The sequence below is a fragment of the Odontesthes bonariensis genome, chromosome 7, assembly GCF_027942865.1.
Source record: "Odontesthes bonariensis isolate fOdoBon6 chromosome 7, fOdoBon6.hap1, whole genome shotgun sequence".
NCBI classification, from domain to species: Eukaryota; Metazoa; Chordata; class Actinopteri; order Atheriniformes; family Atherinopsidae; genus Odontesthes; species Odontesthes bonariensis.
In genome coordinates, this window is record NC_134512.1 from 22,153,940 (window position 1) to 22,175,871 (window position 21,932).

Below are 21,932 nucleotides of genomic sequence, written 5' to 3' on the forward strand. Positions count from 1 at the left end.
CAAAGTAAAAATGACACACAAATCACTTCTATTTCATACAAGATTATTATTTAATGACTTGCATATGAGCGGAACATTTTGCCACTCAAAGGAAGTGGACAAAAGGAAAATGCTCTTAAGTCGATTACCACCTTCACCGCAGAATACCTCCATGATAGTGAATGCACTTTGATCAGACGAGACAAGACAAAGGTTTGCATTTCAACTATAAAACCCCTGAGTGATGCCTCGTGCCCCGTTGTTGGGAACATTCATCGTGAAAGACACCGCTGTCACCAAGGTGGGATGTTAAGAGGGTAAGATAAATATAAACACAGGATAAAGGTGATCACTCTGAACAACTTTGTATTGATTTGCAGTGCCCCCTCCCTCTAAGGTGCCAACTCGCAGCAAAATGTCCCTCACGGTGTCAGAGAACCAGATCCCCTTCACTGTAGGAGTAAGGTTTTTTTTTGTTTCTGTTAATAAGCTGAACTGGATGAAGGAAAGTGGCTGGGAAGAGGGACGTTCTTCTAACCCTGTGAACTGTGTTGTCGGTGTGAACCTGACGTTGCCCTTTATTTGTTTAAAGAGAAATAGGATTAAAAGTCTGCTTAACGCCGTGGGTGTTCCAACGTGTAGCCTACTTTAGGTAGGCTTTTAGTCAGCTTGAGTGAAAAGTTACAGACCCATGGCCCAGTGAATGATCAATGGCAGGTTGTTGAGCTCTGACAAAGTATTCTGTGTCAATACCTGAGAGGTGCTTTGGTTTGATTGGCTGGCGGATGGCTATTTAAAGAAGCAAAAAAAAAAAAGAAAAGATGGAGGTAACCATAGCAACAGTGCTAAATCTTCCTTGGCGAAGCTTAAACATGGCCTAACTTGGCTACAGGTAATTATCAGATGAATATCAGGTGTGTAAATGACTATCCTAAAGCCTGCCCATGAGAAATAACAGCGTCCATCTTGTCTGTGGCTCTCACATAATTGCCTCTGCTCCACTTTGGGATTGGACGTTACTCTCAGATTTTCCGGTTTGTCTCTGCGTTCCTCCAAGATCTCGCGGGATTCAAGATTTGACGTTTGGTTGAAAAAAAAAAAAAAAAAGGTGGTTCCCTGGCTGCACCGGGCTGACAGCAGAGCTGCTCAGGTAGCCAGCAGGACCGCAGCGGGCCCCCGCTAGTCTACCTAGCGACACTTCCCCTCTGCGCTCGACACGACAGGAGTGTCCGGAGCCTGGGCGAATCCATCCCGCGCCATCATCACCATCTCCACAACCCGCTCGGGTCACCTTAGCGCTTTCCTACCGGTGTTTTTCCACCCACCGCCTCCGAAGATGATACCTGGCAAGCGAAGAGCTGCAGTCATGTCCCTCTCGGTGGCGATATTTGCAACACTGATGCTGCAGTCCGTCTCTTCCCAGAACGGTAGGATACGGGATCTCCTCATAGAAAAAGCATGATGGGATCCTCACATCGTGGCGAAAATGCAGCGTTAAGGGTGGGAGTAATGCCTGCGTTTATCCATTTAGTTTTTTTTTTTTTAATTTTGCTTTAATGAAAACCGTTTATCGTTGATCTCTCCACCAGAACATCCCTTAATCACCTAAAGAAACACGTAAGGTCTACCAGGCGATGCTTTTTTTAAATGTTGTTTTCTCATGCGTTTGCAGTGAAGGCTCAATAAAACATTAATAAGCTACAATCTGTTTTCCGTAGGCTGAAATGGGCCACACGGAGGCCCGGACGATGTCCCTAAAATGTCCTTTGAAGTGTGGAGCTGAATACTCAATCGAAACCCGAGCAGTGCAGTCAGCAAGGACAGGTTCCACTAATTAGTTTTGGGGAATCGGTAAAGGTGCACGGGGGGGGGGGGCACACTGAAGTTTAAAACCCTTACAAGCCCGCATACACACTCACACATAGCATGCTCACATTCAACATGCTGTCCCGCCTGGATCTGCTCAGGGAATGGCTCACGCAGACTGCATTTAGTGCGTCTCCAGCTCCTCTCCTGCAGGCTGAGATCCGCACCAGAGCAAGCTGGAGCGGAGCTCATCATGTAGGCCCGTGTAATTAGATGTAGGACTTCAGGAGTGCGGCTCTGTAAATAGCACCAGTCCATTTTGCTGCATGCTTCTATTTTTAGAGCGGAGATGCTGCACTGGGAGCTGTGGCTTTAATGTCCTCCTGCAACAGTGACTCTGTTAACTCCTCGCTGAGATGCCCTGCACTGCAGAATGGCATTGATCTCCCAGCTCTGTTCTGCTTGTCTAAATGTCCCTCTGCTCATAAATCTCATCCCCACCTGGCAGATTAGTTCAGTGTAACCCTCTCTCAGCTGAGTATTTGCTGCTGTAAGTGTGCAGAGTGGCTTGTATGCCTTTACCAGCAAGCTTTGGCCTTCCCTGGAGTGGACCGTGTGTGGGACTGCATTACACATCACCCACTCCTAACACCCTCCCTCCTTCAGTTAGAGGTATAGCTGATAAAATGTGGAGCTTTACTGTCTATGTATAGCATTAGTATATGCTCTTTTCTCCCCCTGATTTATATGTCAGGCCAAATCTGCTAATGCGGAGGTAATTAGCACAGTGGTTGTTCATATATCAAGCTTTGCAAATTAGGGGCTCCCTATGGATGTGTGCCGCATTGAAAATAGAACAAGCTTTTCTTGACAAGTTAGCTGATGAGGATGTTCATTTAACCATGTTTTCATTTCTATTTCATAGAAAGATTATAAAAAAAACCCACAGGCTTGAATTAAGGGGTGTTTAGCTGGGTCACACATTTTAGTGATAAACCCATCAATTCAAGCTGATTATTTGCCAGATTATTAACAGCTACCAAAAACGACTGCAAATAAAGGGGTGCTTAGTAGTTTAACCGGTTGCGCCACATGTGTGGTACAGTAGCTGAAAGGTCTCGATGCAGCTGGTTCCAGTTTACGTCTCAGCCCACTTTTCTATCGAGCCCGTCGTCCAGCTACACAAAAGTCGATAAGTATGAAATTCTAAAAAATGAAAAGGCCGGAACTATGCCCGTGGTATTTTTGTCCGGAAAAATAACAACGACCATGGAAATATGGTGGGTGACTATTTTCTGTCGTACGGTTGAGGAGTAAACTGAGCTCTAATGATCATTTCTGTTACGTTTAGCATCAAAGACAGCCTCTTGCCTTTGATGACATCTTTGAAGCTTGGAGGTTTCTGAAGCTCCCTGGAATTAAAACATCAAACTCACTGAAGCAGCGCCCTCTCTACATTCAACTGTTCTGTTAATAGTGCCATTCGTGATATTCAGAATCACTGCATGATGCATCAGAGAACAAAAGCAAGTCAGGTCTTTAAACACATTATTGTGACCTTAATTGATATTATGATAATATCACTTTACACGTGCTACGTTTCTGCTCTCTGGGGCTTTGCGAATATTAAAGTATTTCCAGTTCAGGCAGTCCAGCACAGAGTTGCATGTAATGTAAACTGTAGTCATACTAATTCTTTCTCTTCTGATGAAATACTGATTAAGGGTCCCGTTAGCTACACTGCATGTGCTGGTATGTGGGTTTTGTTTGAATGGACTCTTAGAAGACGAATCTGCAAAAAAAACACTGACTACTGAAAAACAACAATATTCATGTTGCATTGTCAGACTTATGGTTTCACCACTCAGCCGTGAATTAGCATAATTAAGCTCCAAACGTGACTCCAGCTTTAGGTTTAGGGATAAGGCTCACAAACAACAGTACAGCGATCATCATTATTATTATTAATTTTCTGAATGACGTTTTCGACCGTATGAGATTCTGGTCACGTTTGGATTAGCCATCTTTTAAAGCTATTTAACAAGCTCTAGCTCCCAACCACTCTCTGTTCCAGCTTCTGCTCTGTGAACATTCACAGTGCGAAATAACAAGAGACGTGAGTCTGTCGACCTCTAACGTGCCATTTTGATATTTTCTGAAATTCTAGGTCATTTGACTCTTAACATATAACAAATTCACATACAAGGCGTCTTCCACTCTGTCATAAAACGGCCTGCACACGACGAACTTTCACCTGACGAGTGCTTGACAAAAATTGAAACTGTTAAAAGATCTTGAAACAAAAAGGCAACAAAAGGATTGATCATGCAAGTACGTCGTGTTTTAATGTTATTATCGTTTTGGTCAGATCATGCACACATAAATCAGTCACCAGGAAATAAAAAGGATAGGCACAGAGTGCCTTATCGTTGAACTGCAGTTAATTGAGCGTCGAAGCAAAAGAGAATATCTTTTTTTTCTTTAAAAATTCATAAACCTTATTTAGGGCAATCTGCTGGCATAGATGTGGCCCAGTTTTCATAACAGTTGTTCATGTGTTTTAATTTGGGCAGGATTCTGTGGTACCCTGAAGTGAGAACTTTTTACGCGTGTCATCCTGAACCGTGTTACAATGTCAAACCAAACACCGGCTCTTAAGTGGAACATCTGTGTTTTTTGCTGGCAAATTTCGGGGTTGTTGGGTTATTCAGTTGACTACGGACTACTTTCAACTAGATGTCACTCTACTGGATTCTCAATTATAATTGGAAAAAAAGTGTCTCGGTTGCAGCTTCTAACATGTCAGCTTCAGCCATTTTTCGAGGTCGTACTTCAGTAATTGAGTATTGTTTACAGACAGAATGAGAAGTTTAATGTGACGACCGCCGGGCGCTCACACCAAAAGCGACAGAATCGCCTGTGGTCGCTCATTTCGCTCACAACGCGCCGCCTGCAGTCGCTGCACACCAAAAGCGAGCGACCAAAGTGGCCGAAGGGGCGTGGCTTTCAAATAGCAGGCATATATAATAATCCATCGATACATCGGTTGCCTCTTTCACCATGGATCGCACTCTGGGCAGCCTTCTTTGTGTTGCATCTGCATATTTGCGATGGAAAGGCCATCGGTCCATCTGGGTCCTGATTCAGCGCTATTTCCGACTGGATAAAAGAGCATCATCAGTTTTTTTTTTTATTGTCTCTGTAGACAAACAGGCTTATATCGTACAGCTCTGGGAAACCGGAGACTGCAAAAATTAATTTATCCTCCATTGTTTTCCTCTCTTTCCGCCTTTTTTTCGCCTTCGGAATCCAGATCGGCCCACAATCGGCCGTCACTGCTTATTTGCATAAAGTTGAGCCTCTCTCAACTTTTGACGCTCACTCCGGCCGCTCATCGACACCAGCCTTCATTGAAAATGAATGGCAGCTGGCCGCCGCGGCTGCTCAAGACGCTTTTGGTGTGAGCGCCCTATAACAGTCATTGCAATTTCTTATTGTTTGCGAATGTAGTGTTTGAAGCCTTGTTTCCCCAATCAGACGCATGAGACGAACATAACTGCTGGCCAGAAGTAAACTGACAGCAACTTGACACGAGCACATGTACGGTGACGTATGGGGACAGGACCGCCAGCTCAGCACTGTTAACATGTCGGTTCTGTATGAGGTGGCGATGTCCATCTCTCAGCACTTTTAAGCTGAGAGCTGAGGTTTTGGATTTGATTCCCATTAATGGTATTTACTGGTACTTTCTGTATGGATAAAGGAATCTATATGTTGCTGCGCTATAGGAGCTGGCCTTGAGGGAACCAGTTACGAGCTTTGCAGCAGGGTTTCTTGACGTCAGCTTGTCTAAAGGAAAAAAAAAAGGAAAAAAAAAGTGATCGTCTGTCTTATGATGGTCTCTGGTCTGGTTGGTTGTTTCTTCGTTTTCTTGCTTTGTTGCCGTAGAGTGCTTCTATGGAAACAGAGGGGGTCTATCACCATGCGCCCACACTCTCCCCAGAGACCAAGAGCTGCACAGCTTGTATAAATCTCCTCTCGATATCTCACTCTCCGCGGTGCCAACAGATCATGCTTATGACTACAGCCCCCCGTCCACCACTTCCTCCTCCTCCTCCTCCTCGTCCTCCTCTCTGTGCTACCACGATCAGTTGTGTCACTTCTTTTGCATTACTTCTAAGAGGGAGGCAGTTCAATCCAGTAACACTAACTGTAAAATTGTGTCCCCATCATTAAACAGTTGTGTAGACAAAGCTTTTTGGAGCAATAATGATGTTTTTATGAAACATAAAGGATTGGGCTGAAAATGGCAAGGTCACATGAATGACTTTTGCATGTGAGCGCTGTGCGAGCCAGCCCAAATTTATATGATGTCATTAACTGACAAATTAAGTGAGAGCAGCCTTGCAGGGACGTTCCAGCAGAATTGAATTAAAGCTTCCCAGGAATAGCAGCAATAATGGCTCAGACAGATCTTAGGTCGTCTCTCCTTCTCTGCAAAAATGTAAATTGGATCGTTCCCGATCAGCCAGTTTGATGCAGATCTTAATATATGCTGGTTTGGTGTTGTATATTCAGTTACTGATCTGAGAGAAAGAGTCCCAGTGAATCAAACATCACTCCAACCCTCTGAGCTTTGGGGAGACTGTGACTGTCATTTGTCCGCACGTTTTCTATATCAGGAGAGTAAATGATAACAAAAGAGAAAATCAACCGGTGAAACTTTGTGTTTATGTTTTCATTTTGATATAAGTTGTCTGTTATGTTGATTTTTTTTTTTCCTTCTTGTCTGTCTTTTGCTGACTCCTTTTGATTTAACCTTTCATTTTCTTGCCTCTCCATCCCACACTTGCTCTCCTTTTTTTGGTTGATCTGTGGACACGCTGCCCCTCTAAACCACCACCACCAACAGCGGGCTTTGTGAAGTCACCCCTCTCTGAGACTAAACTCACAGGCGACACCTTTGAGCTGTACTGTGACGTAGTAGGTAACCCCACCCCAGAAATCCAGTGGTGGTACGCAGAGATCAACCGAGCCGACTCTTTCAGGCAGCTGTGGGACGGCGCCCGTAAGCGACGGGTGTCCATCGGCACGGCGTATGGCGTCAACTCAGTGAGCGTACTGGGGGTCTCGCGTCTCACGCTGGATGACGCCGGGACGTATGAGTGCAGAGCAAGCAATGACCCGCGACGTAACGACCTCCATCAAAATCCAGCCACCACCTGGATCCGTGCTCAGGCCTCAGTAACGGTGCTGCAAAGTGAGTGGTCAGCGTAGAGTAGCCCAGCCCCAGTTCTGGTGTGACTCAGCCTCCCCTCAAACCTCCCCAGTGGACCGCTAGCCTCCTCCATAGGTATCTTCCTCCCCCGTAGAACTGAAAAGTGAAGAAAAGCATCATCCGCTTGTCCTCATGTTATTTCTTTTCTATACAGTCTAGTCTAGATTTTCCTTAATTTCCTCTGTTTATTTTTTCCCCTTCTTTCCCTTTTCCACATTTACCCAAATCATTACTGACCTGTCATTATGTCTGTTATTTGTTTTCGGAACTTACACTTCCAACTTCCATAACATGCACAAAGTTGCCCAGTATGAAGTGTCCTTTGATTATTATATTTCAGAGCGCATCGCATTTCTGACAGCTTCCAGGAAAATGTACATCTTCTTCAAAGTCGGCAGAGATACCATTCTCATCCTCATTACAAATCAAAATCTCGGGTTCAAATATCGGAAGTAAAACTTTCAAAATGGGATCTTTAGAAAGTGTGATGAGGAAGTGTGTGACTACGGATAAATGATTTCACTTGTTTGTTCGTGTGCAAGAAAGATGTTGGTAATGAGGGTCGGGGAGATCTCACCAAAATCTTATTTGTCTAACAGCTAATTCGAGTGAATTGTTTCAACAGGTTGAATCTTAGTCAATATTTGGTGAGCTCTTCCAGCTCTGAAGAACCTTGACCTTTAAAGCTAAATTGATTGCAGTGTTGTAGACAGTTATAACAATATATAGACTTGACTGGAAAGTCCATGACTCTTGACCTCCAGTTCTGCCATAGTAGTAGACCAAAACACGGCACCATCATTTCCGAGTTCATTCAGAGTTGAGCTCTAATCCCAAAGTGAATAAACTTGAGCTGCAAATTGCATCCCCAAACCCTTTTTCCCCTTATGCAGTTGGGCAGTGTCTGTATTAATAATTCAGTCAAGGCAGTTTTAAGTGTCTGAGACGGAAAATGAAGGGATTTCTACTTTAAGAAGTCAGGATGACCAAAATAATTCCTCCCACCGTGGAGCTCTACTTCCTTTTTCTATTGTGTAAGGTTGGCTGTGGTGAACCCCTTGGCTGAACCCTCCGTGCTCTGTTCTTTACATCTTTTAAAACACCCTCACCCTCAGCAGACAGTACTTCTGCTGTTACAGAGCCGTCTCTCTGTTGCAGAGCCGTCGATTTCTGCCTCCGAACACGCCACGCTTATCGGGGACGTTGGCAGCCTCACCCTGCAGTGCAACCTGACCAGCGCCCACAGCGCCCATAAGGAGAGCTACTGGATGAAGAACGGCGAGGAGATCGCTGAAACGCGCACCTCAAACGCGAACACTGAGTACAGGTAGGGAAGGGAACCGTCTCACCTTTGCATGGGTGTCCAGCAGGCCGGTGCGGGTGAACTTCAGGTGTGGTTTTGTTCTGCAGTCTGAACAGACCAAGGGGAGACGACGCCGGAGTGTATATGTGTGTCTACATCTTCGATATAGCTCCTCCAGCCAACGCCACGATTGAAATTAAAGGTAGGTCATGATTTACGAGTGACTGTCACTTCTGCTGTTTCAAGGCCACGTTCGATTTGTCACCAACACGAGTGGCCTTGAGCGCTTGCAGTCCTGTCACGTGAGGGCCTGTGATTTCAAACAGATCTGCTGGCCGCCCAGGGGCAGCCTGCGCCCTTGACACCTCCATCCAGCCAATGCTCGACTCAGTGGCAGCAGATGGTGTCTTGTTTGTCTGATGGCAGGGGATTATGTCTTAACGGTAAAATCCGGTCAGCCTTTTCTGCTGTCACACATGCATCGCTATGAAGGCAAATTGGATTTTGGGTCGGTTTACTTCTTATGTGATGGGGCATTTCTATTCATCCAGGCAGAAAGAAAAAGACTTGTAGCCGAGCAGTTTTCTAATATACAGAATTCACTGATTAATACATAAAGCTTAATGTTACGTTTGATCACAGGCTCTCGATGGAGTGGATGGCATTTTTACGGAAGTGCTTGATTTATCATTGCTATAAGGCTTTCTAATGCATAGACCCCTGATCACGATCGACTTGATGAGAATTCATTTCTAATCAGTTAGTCAGTTAGTGAAAATAGACAAAAACATGTATGTTTCATCCTTTTGAGTTTCATTCATTTTGCTCTACATTAATGTGGGAATGTTTGCTGCAGCTGGTTCTGAAAGTAAACTGACAATGATTATGGATATTACCTTTGTTGCCTCAGCATGTTGCAGAGCTACCAGAACGAGTCTCATTGTTTTCTCACATATTTTTTGGTTAATCTCTTACATTTTTCTGGATTGTCAGCTCCTCCAGTGGTAACAGGCCATAAGCGCAGTGAGAATAAGAACGAAGGCCAGCGCGCTGTACTCTACTGTAAATCTGTGGGCTTTCCTCACCCCTTCTGGAGCTGGCACAAGTTGGACAATGGTGCTTTCAGGGTATGCCGTTGACAATACTTCTGAATTTACACTTTATAAATGTGAATCATTTGCTGTATTCTCAGTTTGTTATATGCACTTTTGTGGCATACCTGCACTCAGAACCCTCGACATCACAAAAATTAAGCTTTTCAAATCCAGATTTGTTTTGATGATAAATTAATTAAGTATAAGGACTAGATTATACAACAGTGATGTCTCATGCAAAACTGTGTTCGAAGCGCTAATTTAGAACAGAATTCAATTATCTATGACTCATTAACACCTTAAGACGAATTGAAACAGTACTGAGGCAACACATCAAATGTTCGAACAGAAATATATTTTATCATTAGAGGCTGAGTATTTGAGTAACTTAAGAATATTATTACTTTAACATTAAATTGCAAAGAATTCTGGGGTTTCATCATCACTTAGGTACATTCACTGATCCATCCGCTGTGTCTTCATTATCCTGTGGAGGGTCTGAGAGTGTTGGAGCCTGTCCCAACTAACACCGGGCAGAAGGCAGGCTACATCCTGGACATGTCACCAGTGCTTCAAAGAGAAAACCCAAACAGACAGACAACTATGCATACTCTCCAACTGGTTAACCTAAGAGAAGCCAACATTAAGTGGCTCAAGGACAGCACTGCATTTAAAACATACAAAAACTGACATGGGAATCACTAAATGCCTGAGAACCTTAAAAAACCATCATCAGCGAACGCTTCGTCATTCCATCTGCAAATACAAGCTAAAGCTGCGATTCATCCACCAGTTCAACAGCTATCTACCTAAGCAGAAGGGAGCACCGAAGGCTATGAGGTTAAAATCCTCTTATGCTTAAGCTGCCATTTGTTAACTTTAGTTAAATACAGTGTGTTCTTAAGGATTCTTTGCCATGCGGCATTTAGACTGAGTTACTGTTTATTTAAAAGAAAAAGAAAAACATTCTCGTTTACTAAATTACATCAAATGATTAGATCTTTATACTTTGTATTGGAAAAAACTGGACTAGAAACTAATCATTATGATGGAGCAAAAATAAAATAGGAGAGTGAAGCACAGAATACCTTCTTACAGAATATGAAGAGTAAAACAAGCAAAAGAAAAGAAAAATCAAGTTGGAACTGAAATACACAATTTTGAAGCCAGTTTAAGTGTTTTATTGTTACTTCATAACATGTATTTTCAGTTTGAAACTATTAAAGAAACATGTAAAAAATGAGCTGTGCTAAATTCTTTGAATCCCTCGACAGGACATTGACAATTCATCCGGACGCTTCCTCATCAGCAGCAAGGACAACTACACTGAGCTCCACATCGTCAACCTGGACATTAATTTAGATCCGGGCGAGTACATGTGCAACGCCACCAACATGATCGGCAGCTATAGCGAGAAGTCCGTGTTGAGGGTTCGCAGCCAGTTGGCTCCCTTGTGGCCTCTTCTGGGAGTTTTGGCTGAGATCATCATCCTGGTCATCATCATCGTTGTTTATGAGAAGCGTAAGAAGCCGGACGATTTACAAGACGGTGAGTCACCAATTATGCTAATCGTGACTGATTTATTAGTCCTGTGGTTTCAGGGTATCTGAGGAGAACTGTTTTACATCATGTGGCAAAAATGATGGAATCAAGACTCTTGGAAGTTGTTCATTCAATTTTTTTATTGAGTCAATAATTTAAGTATTAGTAGAGGAAAAAAATGGAATCGCAGTTGAAGCGCCGAGTGCCGTCAGAGCTTCACGAGCTGTTGCACCTGGTTTATTGTGCCCAACAAGGGAGCTGTCAGTGGAAACAATAGAAAGGGTTATAAAACTCCTTCGAGAGGGTAATTGAATTCAGAGCGTGCTAAAATATGTTGATTGTCTCTAGTCAGCTGTGACTGAAGTTCGGAGCAAATACAAACAGAATAGGAAAGTTGTTGAAGGGAAGCATAGGGACTGACCGAGGGAGATGTCAAAGTGTCAGGACAGAAAGGTCAAAGCAACGTGCCTGAAAATAGAAAATGCACAACAAAATAAATCAAAAAACAAAGTCAGGGTCTGAGACAACTGTAATAAAACAGCTGAAGGAAAACAAAGTTTCAGTGGGCTAAAGAGAAGCAGCCATGGACTTTGGATGATTGGATAAAATCACTGAATATTACCTTGTGAAAGGAGGTGATGCTGGGACTTTTGTGTGGTGCAGGTCCAGTAAAACATTTTTCCATTCATTCCACAATCATTGGTGATATATGGTTAATGTAAGGTAACGGACCACAGAGGATGACAGTCATTCCCTCCACAGGGAATACACAGATATACATTGAAACGTCCAACTCCTTTCTCATTCCATCAATGAAAAGGAGGTTTTGGGACAGTTTCAGGATGATAATGCATCTCACTTCAAAGCAAAGGGCGTTTAAATTTACTTCAGAAAAATGACATAAATTATCAATTATACCAGCAAACAGTCCAGAGCTCAGTCCGATTAAAAAACCCAAAAACCTCACTTTTACATTCTCATTCTTAATGCAATTTTCTTCAATTTTTCTTGGTTCACGATCCCGTATTTTTCTTTTTTCTCTCTACTTCGTCTTGAAAAAAAGCTAAATTACAATGATTTTATTCCCAAAAAAATGTTAAAAAGTTATATTTCTATAAAACTTGAATGTTAAACTATTAGATAAAAAGGTCAAAACTTTTTTTCGTTTATCTTTTTTACTAAATAAAAAGAACTTAATGAAGTGCCTCCAAGTGTGTTGATTTCGTACTTTTTGTCAGGGACCGTAATTCTTCGGGTGGAAAGTTTTGTTTCTCTTTTGTTAAGAAAGTTTTGCGTCTGGCGTCCTTGTCATTGTCATTGTGGAGTTAGGGTAAAAAAAAAAAGAAGAAAAAAAGCATGAGAGCAGGCACACTCTCTTTTCGCTGTGTTTTTTAAAATCCGCCTCACACACTGTTGGAGTCATCTAGCACTGTGCTGTGCCTGCATTCAATAATTCAGTCCGGTGAGGTCGACCCAACAGACAGACACTGTTGCAGAAGGTCGCGCCTTGTCAGAACAATTGCATTCATTTAATATTCATGAGAAACATGACACTGCAGAGGTGGACGGGTTTAATTAGTAATGGCTTTTCAAGGATCTTGTGGTCATTCCAAGCTTCTGCAAGCTCAACCATGAGAATTATGATTGTTTTTAGATTACCGAGTGTTTTATTTTTGATTCTGCATTTGTCATAAATTATTCATTAATGGTATTTGCGTGACCTTTTTCTCTCAAACAGAACTTTGATGTTGTCACATGCTGATCAAATGCAACCAGCAGTGAATGACTAAAGGCTCAAAGCTGTCAGTAGTCATTGTAGGATAATATAGTGTCATTACAGTTTATCATTACAGTTTAAATGCGCAGCCAGTTCCACTTTTTCTTAGAATTAAGTGAGCTTTAGCTGTTGGATGTTTTAAGATTGTTATATCTCCCATCCTCCCCTCTTTCCAAATTGCATAACCCGAACCGTGTCTGTGGTAAGTGTGAGACTTTGCATGCCGCCTGATTTCTCGATAAGCATTCAGCCTCATCTCCCACCAGTTCACGGCACAGTTAACGGCTCTTGTTGAGCCTCCTCTCTGTCAAACATCAGTGTCAAATGCAGTTAATTTTTGTTCCATTTTCTCAAACAGTATCTTTGCATCACACTCGTTGTTACTGCAGCAGTGAGATGGCATGCAAGTCACTGTAATGAACTATTTTGTGTTCATCAATAATTTCTGTTGTCTCTGTTTCACACTGCTTCACTGACTTGTTAGCTACAGTTGAGTAGCTGTTAAAGCTGCCTCTCGGTCATCTCTCTCAGTGAACAAATGTACTTTGCGATCGCTGCTTGTCTTTGCATGACGACAGTCATTTTTAAATCTGAAGTTTGCCTGCGTGTGATTGTCACTCGCTCATGCATTCGAATGTGGTGTTTAACTGTGTGTATGTGAGTGAACTCATGAGGTGGTTTTTCTTCAGCATGACGGCCTCTCGCTCAGTATTTGTTACTTCCTCTGGGCTGCATTTTCATTCCATCACACAGTCTGCAGATACAGTACAGAAAAAAAAACTGCACTGTTACAAGCTAACCACTTGCTACTTCATCATCGTGTGCAACTTCCTTTGCGATTATTTGCTGTTTTCCTGGTCCTTATTTCTCCATATCTTTCCTTGTTGCCACAGATGATGACCTAGCTGGACCAGTGTAAGTATTAAACATTTCACCTTCACTGACTTATCTCTTTTTAGTAAAGTAATGTGTGTTTTGTTCAAGACTGTAATGATTTATTTAATCGTGACAGTGTGTCAAGGTCACTTTGAAGGAGTTCCCAAATCTGGGTCAAGAACACTTTTTAGCACCATGTAGCAGTCATTCAGATGGATCACAGGGAGATGCTCTAAAGTTTAGTGAAAAAACATTTGCTTTGACTGAAAAGCGGCCACATACATTGTCCACCTTTCAAAAGCTCCGATCATGTTGCTCAAGGCAACACTTTACTTTGAGCTTCCCTATTTTGTATCGATGTATGTGCAAATTAAACCCTTTTCTAATGCAATATAGGTGGTTATACTGCAGCCTAACAGATCTAAGTGTCTGTTGACGTGTTTGTCTCTAAAGACCAAAAGCAGTACAAATTAAAATGTCAGCTGAAGTTGTAACTTAACAAATACTCTGCACTGATAAACATACATTCTGTTTTCTGAGTGTAACTACATCACAGTGTGGGTCATTTGTTTAACGCTCATTAATGATTCAAAGTAGAGGAGGCTGAAAGTAGAATACTGTGAGAAAAAAAAAATTAAAAGAACAAAAGAATTGACCCAGGTCTGGTGCACAATAGAAAAATAGAGGTTTTGTTCAGGCAATCAGCTTTACGGCTGCAGCCAACATTAACCTTAACACCATCATCAGCACATGAAACAAATGTTTCAACAGTTTTCCCTTGTAGATTTAAATCCGAATTAAATGCAATCTATATTTTAAAAGAAAAGAAAACACATTAAAGCTGGAGTATGCAGTAACTCGTAGCTGGCACACTGTTGGCGACGCATTAATAACCTTTAAACCAGGGATGTCCAAATCCGGTCCTCAAGGGCCGCTGTCCTGCAGGTTTTAGATGTTTCTCTGCTTCAACACACCTGATTCAGATTAAGTAGATCTCTTCAAAATATTGCTGAGTTCTGCACAAGCTAATGATGCACTGATTTGAATCAGGTGTTTTGAAGCAGAGAAACATCTAAAACCCGCAGAACAGCGGCACTCGAGGACTGGATGTGGACATCCCTGCTTTAAACATACTGTTACTATTCAACCACTGACCCTTTGATTAGATGATGACCTGCTTTATTTGAGGCCTGAGCTTCACCTGAGTCCCCTGGAAGCCTCTCAATCTGTATGGGAACCTCTGAGATCTCAAGTGCATCTCAAGTGAAATTTGGCTTTTTAAACTTTTTTTTCAAGAATTTGACAGGAAAACAGCCTATCTAGCTGTTTCAATCTGATATAGATAGATAGATAGATAGATAGATAGATAGATAGATAGATAGATAGATAGATAGAACTTTATTGATACCTCAGGAGGTTCCCTCTGGGAAATTAGTCCTTATTGATACCTTAAGAAGTTAAAAATCCAAAGTTTGAAGGTTATGGGAAGTCAGTAGGTAACTTAACTGGGTGCTGCGTAAGGCAAACAGTGCATGCAAAGTAGTTCATGCTTGTTTAAAAGTAACACTGGAGAATTTGGCTAATTATTTTGCTCTTTGGCTCCCCCTAGAGTTGTGGAAAGAAACTCCACTGTCACAAAAGCATATCTCCATGTGAGCCGCACAGAAATGTCAACTACAGGAAAGCAAAGCGGTGAAGGGCTGTAAACTCAAGTTGTAGTTGTTGTAGTTTCAGGCCCGAATAAATGCACTGATAAACAAGTCAGAAGTTTCAATGTTTTCAGATTCAGGATTTTATTCTAGTGTTGCTTTAACAAAATGTTTAACAAACCAGACTACGTACCTGACAGGCTGACCTCTCTTATTTCTGTCCGTGCATTTCTTTTGTGTTGAATGCACGTGTTGATGCACGCTGGGCATATGTAAAACAGCCACGTCACACTTTCTGTGTAAAGTTGGACAAGTTAACTCGGGACGCTACAGTTTCTTTGCTGCTTTATAGAGAAAAGAAAATGGTGATGGCCTATGATTTCAGTGATTGTCAAGTCCCTCTCATAAAACCTTATGCCCTCTTGTTTAAACAACATACATCAGTTTGTTTGTTACCTGCAGGCGCCGCATCAGCATCACAAAGCTTTGTGTAACGAATGGAAAGCCAGAGCTCAGTGCATTCCCATAAAAAAACAGCTGTCATGGCCAGCATGTGGGATAACTGACTTTAGCCTGCACTGATAAAAGAGCAATATATGAATGCCATGTCGTCATAATGAGTCAACAAGTGTCATAAATGACCCAGTTTCCCTCTCCAACACCACTTTCAAAGAGTGGTCAAAGCACTCGGCTGCGACAGTGTTTGTTGCACTAATTAATTAGCCAATTATTAGAGACCAAGAGGATGGTTTATTTCAGACTCCAGGGCAAAAAAAACTACATTTTGAGCTTTTTATTTCAATTAGTATTGTCTCTGTAGCTCTTCCGAACTTCCCAACACCACAGTATTTTCTATTGTCTTAAATTCTTTCCAAATATATCCACTCAAGTCGCTCAAGTGTTTTTTTTCTTCTGAAATCACAATATATATTACATTATATATATTCTCTAACATGTGGCCTTTAAAGAGGAAAAAGGTCCCAGCGTGGAACAGGATGCAGTGAATGAACAGCTGACCCCTTAACTGAGTTTGAGTCCAGTTTGTCGCCGCTTATTCCAGCACATGGAATTTGTAGTAAAACAACTTTTAGGAGAAAAAACTCAGGTTTCTGTCAGATTATAATCTAAACGAAACGGGGAATCAAACTTTTGTTGTTCTTGAGTTTTTAAATGCAGTGTTTGAATAGTTACTTGGATTTGATTCGATTCTCCTATCAGTTAACCTGAATGCAGTATTTCAGCCATGATAAATACATCTTTTTATTTGAGATGAGAACTGATTGTGTCGTATACTACTTTAGGAAAACTAATTCAACCAACAATCACAAGGACAAGAATCTTCGCCAGAGGAACACAAACTGAGCAGCCTGTCTGCTGAGTAAGTATTCTGTTCCTAAGATGAAGCTTGATGATTAATGTGTATCGCAGGCCTGTGGTTACCAACACAGGATATGAGATTACCACGGAAAACTCTTCTCAGCCTAAATCCATATGCTGTCAGACTGGGTTAATGAAATGAATCTTCTCTATATTTGCAGGTCTCATTACACATGTATTGACCATATGAAGGTAAACAAGAAGGGACTCCATACCAGTTGTTAATCGGATGTATCTGCCATTAAAAGAATGGGGACTGGGGGGGGGGGGGGGGGGGGGGGTTAAATGAGGCATGCCTTATGATTTTATCATGTGAGGCTGTGAGGTACTAAGACCATTATGAAGTTGTTAACATTATAACCATTGTTGCTGCATGCACTTGTTGACGTTTTTTGATTTCTTTTTTTCTTCTTCTTATCCACTAATTTTACAGTTTTACTACTTCTACAGTAATGCATGCAAGATGTTGACCTTCTGTTGGATACAGAAATGGCTCTTTTTTCTTTTTTTTTCCCAATGAGAGTGACTTAATGTAGAAAATCTGTACTGAACAAAAAAAAACAAAGCTCAGCATTGTAAAAGAGAACACCAACCCGATCTGGTATGACAGATGTATACAGTTTTATCATTCCGCTGCATACTGTTCATTCATTTTATCAGACAACGCACACACATATATATATGTATATCTATATATACATATATATATATGTAAATATATAGAGATAGATAGATAGATATCACATTTTAAGGGCTTTGCAGTGTCCCTCTAAAATTGGTTAAGATTTACTTTACTGTATGTATGTACTGTATGTATTAAATCACTATAACTATGTATCAGATCACCATTGATATAAAGACTATTCATATTATATGATGCACTTAAATGTTGAGAATATTGAAAAATTGTATAAACCTACTTTAGTAAATCTGTACCAATCATTCCAACATATTATTTTATAATTCTGTGTATTGTACAGCATGGCTATTACCCTATGCAATTATTATCCATATCACAATATTGAAAATCTTTGTGGCTTCTGATTTCTCTGTGACAAAGCTTTAAACTAGTAGGATCACCATAGAGCGTCAATGGCATACTACACAGCTGCATGAGTTCTTCAACAGCTGACGTGGCGAGGTGGTGAAAGAAAGCCCACGTCAGAGCTGACACATGAAGAAATTCCAAGATCTCGAGTCATTTTTAAGAATAAACATCTCAAGAAATGAAAAGTGGCGTCTGTGCAGTTGGTTTTCTTTGCAGAAGCACATCCAAGTGTGCTCACAGGCTGCCCTGCCAGAGGGTTGCAGCCCTGAGCATGAGGAGAACAGCACCATCTAGTGATGTAATGAGCAGACTGCAACAGACAGGTTAACACCATGATGGTTAACATCTGAGCATCAGAGGACCAGTCAAGCGAAAACTGAGACTAAAGAAGCAGATTTGTTTGCTAAGAAATAAAACAATCAGAGCGGAACGAGCAGAACCCTCACAATAAGCCTGAAAGTATTTTTCTGCGCACATACTGTAAATACTCTCCACATGTTTCTTTTGTCCTTGTTTGTGATGTTCAAGCTCCAGATTAGACATGAAAAGATGAAACAAACGCTTCTCGTGGACAAGCGATGAAGCTCTCTCTTTGGTTAGAATTACGCACCAAAGATAGAGGAAAACTCATCTTGTTTACATACTGCAAATCTGCTAAATTGAAACAACTTTTTTATTAGATTTTAGGAAATATGTTGATATTTTTTGACACCAACTGATTTAACAATTTTCTTACATATACATAAATTCAAATGAGCTACTTTCTTGTGGATACGTGGGGATGGTTTTGATGTAGCTTTAAAAACTGCCGGAAATGACAATTTATGCAAACTACAGTACATGCACTGAAATGTTGGAAGAATAATGTTTTGATTATTATTACATAAAGCTAGATTTAGTGTTGCTGACTGATCTACTTCTATTTGCAGTCAAGGCACTGAATCTCTTTGCCTCCTTATGAACAAGTCCACACTCTGAATCAGACAAGCAGAGTTTAATCTACTCAGCAAAGACGGGAAATCTTTTCACTGAGCGTCTCTCTTAAAATAAGAAAGGGAGGTAAATCCCCACTGGAAAATGTCTTTAATGTTTTTATTAAATTCTACAGCACATGCAGAATTTGAAACGTCTCCAGCAGTATTGGGTAGTACGCACCACGAAAGGATTTTTATGTTCCCGCAGGCTGATGCTGATGACTTTCTGTAGCATTTCCTTAAAACCGGCTGAGTATGAAATTTTTTTTATTTTATTGTTTTGTGCTGTGCTGTTCTTTGGTTGTTTCTCTGTGATTGAATGCGAGGTCCTGGATTAATATGACAGCAAATTTGTCATTCTTCGAGAACCAGCCAGTTTCCAGGTCAAAGGGACATCTGTGACTGTGAACCCTGAAATGAGTAAAAAGCTGGCAGAAGCAAATGCAACTTTTGATAAAAATGAGATGTTCTGTCTGTATGGATTAATCTCAGCTGTAATGTTCACATTAATCTCATGGACTAGTTTTTAAACAGGTCAGCAGTTGGTTTCCAAAACAAATCTGTATGGTTCTCCAAACTTCATGGAGAGCTTTGTGTTACATTATGACTGGTTACACCATTTATCTTAGTTGTAAGTAAAGCAAGACACACTACCAAAGATTACTGCTATGAACAGCGCACACTTTTGAGCGCATGGTCTGTCTAACATACAGAACATGATTACAGTTTGTGTATGGGTTTATCACCTGAACACAGCACAGTTGCATATGAGAAGACTTCATCTCTCCAACTGGAGTTTAAAAGGGTCACATTTGATGAGATACCTCTCAGTACATGCTTCTCATTTCATATCATGTGGCTGGTTAAGATTATTAATTTAGACTAATTACAGTCACAGCTGCTAAACAAACAAGACAAACTATATGTGAACCAAAACCTTTCTCTCATACTTCAGTAACATGGGGCTGCAACACACAAAATAATTCCCTTTTACTCGGTTAGAGAGGTGGCACTGATGTTTTGCATGTTTTTTCACACCTGAATTATGCATGAAATTTGCTTTACTTGTGGCCAAGCCCCACGAGATGTTTCGTGAAACAGCTGGAATCTATTGTAGGAAATTGGGTTGTATTGAGACACACGCTAAAGATCAAGAACAGCTACCAGAGGTTGGGTTCAGTTTAACTGTATATATTTTGCTTCACATGTAAGTTAGGCCTACAAAATACAAAAATGCTGAGTGATGACTGCTAATTGAGAGTAAAGTCTTCCTCTTCAAAATTTGAAGCAGCAACACTAAAACACTCATTCCATAGCCTTAAACCTGACTGAGGAACATGCCAACCACACAGGTGCATATTTTGTTATATCTTAAAATACTCATTCAAATTTTCATGGCTTTGTATTCAGTTTGTCCCCTATAACATGCTTTCTTTTTTCAAATAGTGGCCTACCATATTGGTACCGTACCATTAAGGAATCCTATGCAAAAAGATGCGATTTTTGTTTCCAGAATATGGAACTAATTGTTCAGTCAATGTTGTTTTACATAATAAGAAAATGTAACCATAAGTTCCACAAAAGTTATGATATTCTGTTGCTGCTGTCAGTCACATTAGTAATGTTCTGACAGGAAAGGATTCATCGCTGTGTGTTCTTTTCTTTACTGTGGTGCCCTTGTCTATAGATCTTGTACAGTATAGCTTAGGATGTTTAAGGCTAAAGGACGAGTACTCATGCAAAAACAAAACGAACAAAAAGGAGCAAGAAAAGACAATAAACTGTACAAATGTAGTTTTTTTTAATTTGTTTTATCATGATTATTCATTATTTTCCTAATGTCTTCATTACATTGTGCTGTTTTATATTCCTGTGCTCTGTTCGCCAATGGAGAAAATTAAAAGTAATCTCTGTTTCATAGTTCAAGTAGCACACCATCAGCACAGAAGTCTGATAAATTAACGTTTCAGATAGTCTGTCCCTGTCTGTTGAGGAAATATTCCAAACTAAACAAACAGGTCAGCTCTTTTGTTAGCTGGCTGCATGCCATACGAAATCGCTTCGTGGTTTAAATCATTTTAGTGATGTTAGCGTTGAATCATGCAAGCAACTGTCAACAACCTCTCCCCAAATTAATTCGCTCTGTTGTTCTGCGCCAAGGAAGTATTCCATCACTGCTCTACACGCCTGACAAATGTCTTCTTAGGTAATTGATAAAAATGAAACCACATCTGCCTTATACTTTATATAGAGTGTAATAGTTTGAAACCCTCAAGTTTAAAAATCCATTTGATGTTATTGAGAAAAAAAATTATATTGTCTCTGTGGGGTATTAGATAGCATTTGGTTCTTGATCACTTAGCTTGCTGTATCATTACTATTTGATATACTTGTAAAACGTATCTGTAATGCAGTAGAGCGTCCCTCATATGGTTAATGCTCTTAGCAGCAGTCGTTTGAAGTGCCAGAGACCTTATGCGTGACCTTTTTATCCTTTGTGCGCAACAGAAAACACCATGATAGGCAAAAAACTTCAGCATCCTCTTTGGATTTGATAGCACCTGGTCATTTTGAGACTTGATGAAAATATATTTGTGTCGCCTTCTGGTTGTTTTAATGTGTAATTTAGCGTATTAAAACGGAAACAAAAAAAGGAACATTTTAATGATTACGCACGCTTAACCACATTATGCAGGTATGATAACTCCTATTTATCAGGCTGCAGTGTTAGTTAAGTGGCCATTATTTAGTCGGCACATATCAGAATTATCTCCCACAGTGCGATAAAGACCAGACATCCCGCCGCTTCCTCTCAACTATTGCGAACTGTACAACTCCAAGGCAAGAGAGATTGTATCCTTGAATCATCCCCAGTTGTCCTGACAGGGAGGGGTGAGCTCCTATGGCAACCCGATAGATTAGCTCCATCAATATGCAGGTTATTAGAAAGTGGGAGGCTTATGGATCAGTGATGTCAGTGCTCTTTGAATGCTGGTGCCAGCTGGGTGTATGCGTCTATTCACCTTGTGCTGAGAGAGAGCTCTGATATTTCGGGGAGGTGGAGATGATGCTTTGTCATTGAGAAGCTCAGCAGCAGCATTCTCATACTCTGGCACGTCCGACGCTCAGCATGCTGCATCCTGATGCGCTCCTGACTGCACTCACTGAGCTTACCTGGATTTACATGCATTCCTCGTTTCCCGCTTCTTTTCACATGGCTGCTTAATTG

The 21,932-nt window shown here is 41.1% G+C and overlaps 2 protein-coding genes across 3 annotated transcripts in view; both read left to right on the plus strand.

The window, feature by feature from the left end:
* Positions 1-21,932, plus strand: part of cox5aa (cytochrome c oxidase subunit 5Aa) — a 131,219-nt gene that overhangs the window by 61,139 nt on the left and 48,148 nt on the right. The window lies entirely within an intron of this gene.
* nptna (neuroplastin a) lies at positions 1,052-16,949 on the plus strand. 2 transcript variants are annotated; one of them, XM_075470102.1, is made up of 9 exons: positions 1,052-1,406; positions 6,698-7,045; positions 8,222-8,390; positions 8,474-8,568; positions 9,360-9,493; positions 10,735-11,008; positions 13,673-13,694; positions 16,606-16,682; positions 16,843-16,949. In XM_075470102.1, exons 1-8 carry the CDS (start codon positions 1,316-1,318, stop codon positions 16,664-16,666), a joined length of 1,194 nt encoding a protein of 397 aa, XP_075326217.1. In that variant the 5' UTR covers positions 1,052-1,315; the 3' UTR covers positions 16,667-16,682; positions 16,843-16,949. The 2 variants fall into 2 exon arrangements, with proteins under 2 accessions (XP_075326217.1, XP_075326218.1); XM_075470103.1 differs by lacking the exon at positions 6,698-7,045 and having other exon boundaries at positions 1,060-1,406.

Bases quoted from the DNA above. Each gene is read 5' to 3' on its own strand.
- nptna (XM_075470102.1), top strand. From the start codon at position 1,316: ATGATACCTGGCAAGCGAAGAGCTGCAGTCATGTCCCTCTCGGTGGCG. The intron at 1,407-6,697 runs GTAGGATACGGG...CACCACCAACAG, and splicing joins GTCCGTCTCTTCCCAGAACG to CGGGCTTTGTGAAGTCACCC. The intron at 11,009-13,672 runs GTGAGTCACCAA...TTGTTGCCACAG, and splicing joins GCCGGACGATTTACAAGACG to ATGATGACCTAGCTGGACCA.